An 11,696-nucleotide genomic window follows, 5' to 3' on the forward strand; every position below is an offset into this window, starting at 1 on the left:
AAGAAGCGCCACTGATAGGAATACATTGGTTTAAAGAAGAAGAAAAGAAGCTGGTGTTCACACAAGCCACTTCACTGTATCTACAACCTAAACGCATGCTAATTTATGCTTCGATCATAATGTCAGTTTTAAAATGAACTTTAATAGTGAACAAGGTTTCCTCCATTTATTAGTGATCCATCAACAACACTACACATCTCTTTTCATTATATCTAATAAGTCGTCTTAATAAAACGCTGCTTTTAAAAAGGACATTTTCTTTTGAACATCTATAATTAAATTCAGCATTTTCTTAAATGTTTCGTTTTTTATTTTCTGTCACGTAAATTGAAGTTGGCATAAAGTGTGTTTGCCTTGCTGTCATATCACATCACGTGTTCAGAAATGTAAAGCAGGTATGTATTTCTTGCTTAGTATTTTGATATATAAGTGTTAAATAGGTTATATATTGAATACATCTTAATTAAAGTGAATTGCGCAAGTTGGCGTTCTTTTAGATTTTAAATGCTTCAAGTTCACATGACATCGCTGCCTGTTTGCAATAGCATACATTAAAATGTAAAACTGACTTCTTTCTGCTCATGCTCCATCCAAATGAGAGACGATAGATTAAACATTTTTAGAAGGATCAAAATTGAAGTACAATTTGGAATCTGAAAGGTATATAATATAGTGGTTCTAGAGCTAATGCAACTGTTTATCTTCTGAGTTGCTATTTATTTTGCAAGACGAAATTTTAATGCTCTCTGTGCTAGCAAACTGATTCAACTGTGTCGAGTAGAAGTGGCCATATCATAAATTGTCACCCAGATGCAAAGCAAGAAATAAACAACCATTCCATGTTGTTCCATTGAAATTGCAATCAGCATATTAATACTGTTCATGTCTTATTTACTAAATAAATCGCTGTGGGGGCCTTGTCTGTATGTAACGTATGTCCTATGAATGTAACAGAACTTCATTTTCTTTTTCATTTTGTTGGTTTGGCTTTCTCATTATTTCGGATTTGTTTCAACATGTAGAGTGCGTGATGCATGTCCTATTTGATGAACCTTTTTAATTAGGAGTTGTTTATGATTTTTCTATCTGTTATTAAGTTCGATTTTTTAACAGTTACCTAACATAAAGTTGAGTTTTCTGGTTTATAGAAGTTTATACTATGCACTCAAAGTGAAATTTTAACACGCATTTTCCAGCATAATTTGTTTAATAAAAATTGTAGGTAATTGTAATTGTTGTATAAAAATAGTATAATGAAAACAATAGGTATGCTTTTATACTGAGAGCCATCTATTTAATCATTAAATTACGAATTACCTGAACAGTAAATAACCAAAACTTAAAAAAAATAACAAAACTAATACGCAGTGGTTAAAAAGAAATGCAGGTGCAGATACACAAAAAGGAAGAAAAAACGTTGAAACATGCGCAGAAAGAGATCAGTTTTGCATTTTAATGTATGCTGTTTGCAATGCAGAGCCTTGAGGAGCGCAATGCAGTAGCAAATCTGTATCAAACTGATCACCAGACTGTCAAGGCTGACTAAACAAGTTCAATTCCTTGTTCCACTTTAATTTAGGTCGTTTTTGGATAATTTGTTCCCTACTCTTTTATCCAATTTGACATGCGTTTAATGTGGTTTGTTCGGTTCTCTTGAGGACGTTTGCTTGTGTTTTGAAAAGCGCTTGGCCATAATATCCAAGGGTGATTTTATAAACCCTTCGATCGCATACTAGCTTTATTACAAGCGGTTAAAACGAAAAACATTAGTTTTGTATGAATTTTGTCTAATGTAAACACACGGACTTCCTCCCCTTAATTAACAGTAATCTTAATTGGTTTATTAGATGATGGACGATTAATTTCAATTCAATTGAAATTGAACACTCCGTTTGGAAGTTACAACGGATTGCATGCGCATGGCGTACTTGGTTTGTTTGTATTTTTAAGTGTTCTTTGCTGCAGAATTAAGATAGCTAAGGAAGCTGTTTTTAAATTTAATGTTACTGAAAAAAATGTTTTTCGGTGAGTAATTTTCGGATCGTATCAGTTTTAAGATAATTGTCGATTTCCTTGTTACGGGCGTAACAAGGAGTACAAGATGTCTCCAAAATTTCTATTCAAAATTTTACCACAGATTCCAGGTGTGAAAACATTATGATTTATTAACCTAGTTTGTCCAATACAAAAGTGTTCAAAATCCATGGCGACAAAATCATGATTATAAAATAAAAAATAATTATTATTTTGCTTGTAATGCTACTATGTAAACGAAATCTCACATCGGACGGTTTTAGAGGCCAAAAAATTGGTGTACAAAAACTATAACCTAACATTATTAGTTTAAATGAAAACCCCTAATTTCGTTAGCATGGTTGGATTGGCGTTCTAATTCCGAGTTTGGGCAACGTCAGTTTTGTTAATTTATCTCTTACAGTTTTTGAAATATGTCAATTGTTTAAGATAAAAATCCCATTACAGGTGTTTACGGAACAACAATATGTTGCTGCATTCGGGTTAGAGAGTGAGCAGAATTCAAAATTGCAAAGTTTAATAAGCAAATAAACTACACACACGTGATTAAATAAAACGTTCCACTTACTTCCACTTCAATCTCATTTGAAATCCATGATAGGACAAATATTTGGGACAACACAGTGCAACTCACTGCAATGTATAATGTCGATGCTGCTAAAGATGTGGGCTGAAAATTTATTATTAATAAAATTAATGACAGTTAAATCTAAATCAAAATCAATTCCTGGACTTCAGTCATTTATTGTCTCTAATTATCAATGAAAATACGTTTCGGTGTTTTCCACCATCACCAGTTTTTCTAAAATAACAGATAGTAAAAAAAAAATCTTTTTTTTTATGATGCCCATTTTCATCTGGAACGTTGCGATTTTGGCGATTACCGAAGCCATTTGGTAATATTTGGTGTGCATTGTGCGATGGAAGCATCATCAGACCATTTTTCTTCAAAAATGCAGTTGGTCAAGCATTAACCGTGAGAGGTGTCCGTTATCGTGAAACGTTAACTAAATTTTTGGTGCCAAATTGGAAAAATACGGATCTCAACAGCCTGTGGTTTCAACAGGTTGGTGCAACATGCCATACAACCAGAGAAACTGTTGAATTACTGCACAAGTCATTTCCTGGTCGTGTTGTTTCTCGATTTGGATATCGGCATTGGCCGAGCAAATCATGCGATTTAACGCTTTAGGACTTCTTTCTTGGGAGTTTTTTTCAAGTCAGAAGTTTATGTGAACAAACCAACAACGAGTGAAGCCTTAAAAGATTAATTTCAACGCTGTGTTTCTGAAATACCGCAAAATTTATGCCATCAAAGCCAAGGCGGTCATGTGTCCGACGTCTTATTCATTAACAAACTTATGCCACAAATAAATATATGTTTATTGGAACATATTTTATTTTTACGTTTTCGGTGAGATGGGGTCGTGATGACCAACATTTTATGACCGTCGGCTAGACGAATACGACGTCTTTAAGCCGCATGCATAAACTGCAGTTATTATCTGTTGATCAGCATGAGTCTCGGCCTTTCGACTTTCCAAAATTGATATATGTTGAAACTTCTGAGATTGTGCCTTCACAGCATATACAGTGTGATTCAAATTTGTCTGGATTCTTTTAAAGGAGCTTGCTACGAGAGAGCTTGATACGAGAAAAAGCTAAAGGGCTTGATACTAGAAAAATATAGAACAATTTTTTTCGAAAATTTCTAGAAGATATTTACAGTTAAAAATCGCGTTTCAACTGTGTTACTAAGGCATATTTTGAAATGGTTCCATGTTTGATTGGTAGCCCATTGGAATACTAAAATATCCAAAACTAACAACAGGTTGCATCGACAAAGGGCTAGAGACAATGCACGACTGGATCCAGGAACTGAGGCAGATAGTGGACGACCAAGAGATGTTCGGGTTCCAGGCCTATCAGTAGAATTCGGAGCCTTGAACAACAACTAGCACTTTCCCAGGCGACTGGGCACAGGATAATTATAGAGGAAAGGCTATATTTCTACCACATATGTTAGATACACAGGAGACAAGGAGACATTAAATATCTGGATTACCGAACAACGGTACAAATTGTTCACGAGTTGATTAACCGAATACTTCAAGCTGCTTGAGGAGAATGCACAATAAGGTGATTACACCTGACAACCCGAACATCTCTTGATCGTCCACTATCTGCTTCAATTCCTGAAGCCAATCGTCCAGTGACTTTAGCCCTTTGTTGGCGTAAGTTCTTACAGCTTCTGTTGTGTTACTATTATTGATGTACATTTTGTGAAAGAAGCTTCCAACTGAGGCACAATTTGACAAATATTTGTTATTCTTCACACAAGCTATCTAACTGTATCTATATGATACTTTTTTGATATAAAAAATTTGAAGTTTTATTTTTTTTTATTTTTTGTTTGTTTTTGAATGTTTAAGTATTCCAATAGGCTACCAATCAAACATGGAATCATTCAAAAATATGTCTTAGTAACAAATTCAAAATTCGAATTCCAACTGCTATTTTTTTCTAGAAGTTTTCAACAAATGGTTTTAAATATTTTTCTCGTACTCTCCAAGTCAGCCCTTAACCTATAACCTCTTAAATGAAATGACGCCAATCTTGAGTCACACTGTATAATTTCGAGAAGATATAATTTATAAATATTTGGTTAGTTAAAAAATAATGGGTTTGTATGTAACAATACAAATAAAAATCTGAAATAGAAAAGTTGTAGATGTGAAAGTCCAGTTTGGACAAGACTACAGTCTATCAAAACACACCAAAGGCTTCAGTCGCAGATTAGACGAGTTCCATTTTGATCCTGCGTATAATTTCATATTTTAATACATAAATATTGTATGTATGCTTTTTTTTCTTTACAGGAAAGGCTACCGACTATTACGGGTAACGTATATAATATAGCTACAGAATTAAACATAAAACTTACCACGAATATAAGTTGAAAAAGTACAGATGCTATTATGATCGAAATGACGGTGCACTCGACGAATATTAGGTATTTCATGAGCACGTTCAGCTCTCCAACAAAACTAAAATATATAAAAAGTATATCAAAATATTCTGAAATCAATATAATTATGTTATCAAGCTCAGAACCTTAAGAACTGTTTGAGAAAAGGTTTGCAATTTACTTTCATAGATGTTAAATGACATAGTTCAAAGTGAAGCTTGTGAGTTTTGCAAGAACGAGTGGTTTGCAACTTCAGATGTTGTTTGCTTGAGAGCTTGTACAGAGACTTGTGTACTGATGCGGTTCATCGGGCGTAGTCCGTATTTATGCACCACCGGTTGTGAAGACGTGGCTTGTGATGACGTGCCCTGTATCACCTGTATCGGGGGATACTGTTATTTTTCGTTATGTTCCGGTGTAGTGGATTCTTCTTTCTGTCCTGTGCTGTTGCCTTTCATTGCTGGTTTCCTTCTTGTTAAAGGTGTCGCTGTTTATGGATTGCGATGGCTTTTGTATTAGTCGGGGAGATGGTGGAGCATGTTTTTGTGGCTATAACTTGAGTTTTTGTAAATCTGATGCTGTGCGTTCCCTCGCTGAAGGCATGTTCCGCTAACTGCCAACTTTTCCGCATGTCCCAATCAGCAATTTCGTCGATCCTGGTCTTAACCGATTGTGGTTAGCGTCCATGTAGGAACGTGGTTCCTACATAGACGCTTCCAAAGGAGCACGGTATTCGGTAGAAACCTACCTGCAGTCGCGAGGGAAGAACTTCTGGTTTTGATCAACTTCCATGATAAATTGTAATTCATACTTATGCTAAAACATATCACTGGTTTCAAGCCAAATCCCATCAAACAATCTTTAGCGTGGCCTCGTTATAAAAAATGCAATACAATTAAGTATCTAATATCCTTCACCCCAGACGGTATAATTACTTTTATTTCACTTGATTTTGGTGGACGTACATCTGATACGGTTATTTTATACGGCTGACTAATTTTTACAGATTAGGGGCGGAAGAAAAAGGAGTTTTTGGCTTTGGGAAGGCTTTTTCCTTCTTGATTATGTCCTGACTTTGTCGTGCGTATGATCAGCTCCGGAATATCCATGTTAGGGCACTTAACAGGGCAACTTGTTAAGGGCAGGTAATGGAAAACTTAGCGCCTTAACCAACATTTCTCTCACCCAATCCGTATTCTCCAACGTATACCGTTTCATTCGGATTTCTTTTTTGAACTTTAGCGTTAAAGTCACTTATGACGACTATGAAGTGTGCTCTCTTCGTTGTTTTGCCGTTTTCACGTATTCGTATAACTGATCCACATCTACATCGTCCGCTGCGCTGGTTTGGGCATAGATGTTGATTGTTTGCATGTGTTACCCATGGCTCAGCTTTAATTTGATACGTGTGTAAGACTTGATTTGATATGGCACAGAACTTGGTGAATTTGATATTAGTATTTTTGTTGATCAGTAATCCGACTCCATCGAGATGATGCAATGAAAAATTTTTTGTTTTTTTGTTTTATCGAATCCTTGCCCCGCCCAAAATCCATGGGTCTGACTTATAAATCAGTGTGTGATCTGTCCCTGGTTCCCTCAGCTCCTCCTAGGGCTGCTCACCTGGGCTAGTGTTGTTTTGTAATTCGAAATTTTATTTCGAAGGTTTTGGCACTTTGACGGCCACGCCTGTTGGCGAGTGTATATTCAAGCGGCCCATTCTGATTGCAGACGCTGCTTGAAGTCAACCATTCTGGGTCAGATGCTACTGTGCAAGTTTTGGTCCGCCCCGAGTATTTGATTCCTCTATTCGCCACCTGGGCAGGCGCCCGATGGGCACTAGTAATCCCGCATAGAAAAAATAGATTTTTATAAATGCGAAACTCCCGAAATAATTATAATATACATATGTGTTATAATTATTTTTTATTCTAGTGTTGTCTGGTGCTGTTACAGAAAAAATAGTAAAATTAATTAATTGTTATTAAAAACTAAGCAATTTGCAAAAAACTATATCAGAAATACGACAGCAATGTTTTTCAAGGTAATCCGCCTAATTAACATTGCGCAAATACCTGTTGCTTCGTAATTATTTAAAACTTCGGTAACCATGGAATTATACAGTGACAATAAGATAGACAAGGGTGAACGGGAAATTCTACAAGATTTGTTGACTGCGGAACGTACTTTCGAAATGTCAACCTGTTCTCATAACCTCGAATTTTGTGGGGTTTGGTGTTTACATAAATAATCCATACAACACCAAACATTTGAATGGTTAACTCCAAACAAGCTAGTGCCTGTGTATTCTCCTTATTATCCACTCTTATCAAGCAGCTTCTCGTATTCAGTTAATTAAATCCTGCTCCATTTCTACATGTGTGTGCTCCTTGTACTGTTTGTGTCGTACAAACGTGGTAGAAATGTAGCCCTTTCTCAGTATTTATTTGGTGCTTGGGAAAGTGTCAGTTTTTGTGCACTGAGTACCCCTGGAAGGCCCTGATGCGATTATGTCCAATACTTGTTTCTCTGTGCCTGAAACCCGAACATCGATTGTCGTCCACTATCTTCATGAAACCACTCTCCTTGCCCTTTGTTGGCGTGAGTTCTTTCAGCTTCTGCTCTGTTACTGTAGCATTTACCCTGAATTCAAAGTAATTCAAGGAAATTCAAAGTAAGTCACAGTTTGACAAATTATTGTTATCATTGACAACGTCTGTCCACCTGTAACTATCTGTTAATGACAAAAAACATCATTACCGCTGTGATTTTTCATCAAAACCAGGAAGTGATCACTCCCACACTCTGCACCCCTACATGCTTGAACATATTTTGGTTTTATTTCTGTCTATTGTTTAATTTTGACATAATTCATTATAGATTTAAGTTGTCGTGCTGTTTGTGTCCAACTGTATTTATGGATGTATCGTTGCTGGAAAAATCAATTTAATAATTAAACCATGCCGTTTACAAACAGGGTTAGTTTTTGAAAGAGTTACAAGGCTATATCTCAAAAACGGTTTCCGATATATTAATAAAATTTTGGGAAAATAAGAAATAGGGGGACGTATTATAAACATACGTTTTATTATTCTACTCAATTGCCCTCTGCGGAAGTAAAGGCAACATTAAAATTTTAAACGGAATGATATATTTTTTATTGTGAAATTGAAATCAGCGTAAGAAACTATGTATGTGTAGAAATTTAAATGTCATTTGATCACTTAGTTCCATAATTATGACGTGCAACATAAATTAAAAATAATGAATTTATTAAATTATGACCCGACTAATAGTAATCAAATATGTTTCAGGAGATGTTCAAAATGCCTGCCTTCAACTTCCAAACACTTTAAAAGTCTAATTTTTAAAGAATTTAGAAAGTTTTCGCAATTTGAAAAAAAAACCGACTTTAATAAAATTTCAATGACTGAAATTCAATAAAATTTTAATTATCAATAATTGTGTAACCAGATGACTAAACCATTCAAAAATTTGTACACATACGTAGTTTTTCATGTAGAATCAAATTTCAGGATCAAAAATATATCATTCCATTTAATATTTCAAAGTTACGTTTACCTCTCAAAGAGAGCGCTTGAGTTGAAAGGTAGAAACTATGTTAAAACATGTCCCCCTACCTATCTATTTAATTTCCAAAATTTTTATAAATATGTTGCGATCTGTTTCTGAGATATAGCCATGTTACACTTTAAAAAACTCAACCTGTATATCTGTTACGCGAGATCCGTTGTCATTGGTGATGTTTTCTCCAAATCTTTTTTCCAAACCCTTGCGTTGAGAACACCGATGAGCATGATTTCTTTTCAGTGACTAATTGAGGTAACGATATTCGTGAGTTGTGTTTGGAATTTATCAGCCTGATCAGTTTGAAGGCGGCGTCGTCTGTCGGGGCATAAGCTGCAATGACCACAAACACACGGCTTCATATTTCTAGTTCTATTTTCAAAATTCGGTTGTTTATTTCTTCCCAATTTTTTATATTATTTATAATTTCTATGTATGGCTATTGACCTCCTACCCTGGCTCTTTTGCACTTTTCTACCCTACCATAGAAGTGTAAGTAGTTCCCTATTTCCTTTGCTTTTGTTTAGCGCCACAATGTCCACCTTATGTTTGGAGAGGTTGTAAAATATTTTACTTGCTTTTGTACCAAAACCCTGAACAATCAAGGCTCCAATATTCAATATCCTTTCCGTAAGCCCATCAGTTTCCAATTTTTTCCGTCCTAATTCCGAAGCAAGTGTGGAGAAATTGTTGCAATTTTTTCTTTCAATTTAGAATTTTAATTCAATTTACGTGATATCTCAAGCTGGACAACAAGTTTATCAGAAATAAGGTTTGACCTAAAATTTGCATTAATGTACGTGCGTTTACTTTGTCTTAAACCCACAAATGGCCAATTAATAAAAATTAAATTAAAATACTTCCTTTGCAGAAATACGAAATACCTAGATTTTCATGAATATTGTACCGTGGATGGCCGGGTATCAAACTCTTTCTTCAGCTTCTAACTTTTATTCAACTTGGTATCACTTTAAATACGGAACAGGAACAAACTAACTTCAAAATTACCGTCAACTTCACAAAGAATAACAATAACAGACGGAAAGCTCGCTTTTCCGACTCGCGGAGTTTAACCTCTTATGCACCCGGTGGTTGCTGTCACTTCACTCCCCCTGTCTGGTTCACGTCGTCGCTTATATAGTTTCCTCCAGGTAACCCAGACGGTTCTCGAAATCTCCAGCCCAGGTGCGAAATTTCTCGCTTGTCAGTGTCATATTTGACAGTAAATAGGGCGCAAATGGGGCTCCCATTTACTGAAATACCATTAATTTTGATCCCTCCATTTCAAACGTGAGTACCCCAGGCCATTTCCGTTACAGTATGTTCTTTGTTTTATATATAAAATACAACTATCCACGATTCTATCAATTCCACAGTAGCTCAGTACGTTGATTATTAAATGATAGATTAAATGCAAGTAAATTAGAAACAAAGCACAACGTCATCCTGATATGTAATCAAGTAGTTTTTCCATGTGCATGCAAATTTGTTACTCACTCGATAATATAAAGATGTTTGTTGTATATCTTCCTGAAAACAGTCAACGCTTCATTTTCTTGGTCGCCACCATTAGAGTATAAGTGAAAATCTCGGGCCAGTCGTTGTATAATCTTTAATTGAGATATCACAAAAGCCGTCACAACAACAAAATAAACTTGAGTAAGTGTATAATATATCACGCCGCCAAAAGTTGTACCGATACCTACAAAATCGTAGCAAATATTCTAAGAAAACACGTAAAAATACTTACTTAACAGGTATGTTTCCATAAAATATTTGTGTCGGTTCAGAGGAAACTGAATATGTGGTGCCATCATCGGCTTCATTTCAGTTTGATTAATATGTCGGTATTGAAAGTACGTTATAGTATTACAAACGCATACTGAGAATCCCGACGAGGATACACATACGCATACCAGAAGTATAATGTGTTTTACAATCTGCAAAAAAATTACAGGGTAAGTTTTTATACTACCTTCCAGGAGACTCTACACATGGAGATCCCTGCCGACAGCCCAGAGAATGTAGTGAAGAACCAAATCGACTTCATGGTGAATGATGTCATGGTCAAATGAACGAAAAAATATAGAAACACAATCACTGCAACGAAAACATATTCGGGCGCGGATATGTATCACAATCTTTACTGCGGTCATAAATCTAAGGTTGAAGAAACTAAACGAGAGAAATAATTCTAAAAGAAATAAATATCAGGAAACTGAAATATGAAAGAACAAATCAAAGAGGAACTGAATAGAAAAATCAGTTAAATATGACAAAGGACTGAAAAAGATAAAGAAGTGCAATAGAACGACCTTGGGTCGTGCATTATGTCACTAGCTAATGAAAAACTTACACACAGACAAGAAAATAACCAAGAATGTTTGACGGGGGACATGATGTAGAAGCGACGGGAATGCAAACACATCAATGGGACAAAGTATAGAGACACTCACAAGCACATATTACGTAAAATAAAAGCGACGATGGAGATATGGTTGCAAGAGAAGTGTAGGAAAATTGAAGCACTAACAGACAATCACGATAACTTGAATATGCACAAGAAAATAAAGAAATGACCGGATCATATAACAAAATAAGTATTAGAATTCAGGCCAAACGCTGATACATACATAGAATAAGTTAAAAAGATGCAAGAATATACAGGGTGACTCAAAATTCGCGTCATTCCTCTGGAAGTGTTGTCTGGCGCTGTTATAGGAGTACCGAAAAAATAGTAAAATAAATTAATTATTATTAAAAACTGAGAAATTTGCAAAAACTATATCAGAAATACGGCAGCAATGTTTTTCAAGGTAATCTGCCTAATTAACATTGCGCAAATACCTGTGGCTTAGTAATTATTTAAAACTCCGCTAACCATGGAATTATACAGACTGACAATAAGATAGACAAGGATAAACCGTAAACTCAACAAGATTTGTTGACGAAATGTCAACCTGTTCTCATAACCTCGAATATTGGTGCTTAAAAATAAACCATACAACACCAAACATTTGAATGGTTAACTCCAAACAAGCTAGTGCCTGTGTAATCTTCTTATTATCCACTCTTATCAAGCAGCTTCTCGTATTCAGTTAATTAA

The 11,696-nt window shown here is 35.4% G+C and overlaps 1 protein-coding gene across 1 annotated transcript in view; it reads right to left on the minus strand.

The window, feature by feature from the left end:
* Nucleotides 1-11,696, minus strand: part of LOC109546319 — a 63,153-nt gene that overhangs the window by 43,090 nt on the left and 8,367 nt on the right. Inside the window, exons 2-5 of the mRNA XM_048665753.1 lie at nucleotides 10,341-10,530; nucleotides 10,088-10,292; nucleotides 4,979-5,081; nucleotides 2,603-2,704 (exon numbers count right to left, since the gene is read on the minus strand). Of these exons, the coding sequence (XP_048521710.1) occupies nucleotides 2,603-2,704; nucleotides 4,979-5,081; nucleotides 10,088-10,292; nucleotides 10,341-10,530 (600 nt within the window). The remainder of the gene's footprint in view (nucleotides 1-2,602; nucleotides 2,705-4,978; nucleotides 5,082-10,087; nucleotides 10,293-10,340; nucleotides 10,531-11,696) is intronic.

This window comes from Dendroctonus ponderosae, unplaced genomic scaffold (assembly GCF_020466585.1).
Source record: "Dendroctonus ponderosae isolate FM_Combo_2020 unplaced genomic scaffold, Dpon_F_20191213v2 Dpon_F_20191213_4, whole genome shotgun sequence".
Lineage (NCBI taxonomy): Eukaryota > Metazoa > Arthropoda > Insecta > Coleoptera > Curculionidae > Dendroctonus > Dendroctonus ponderosae.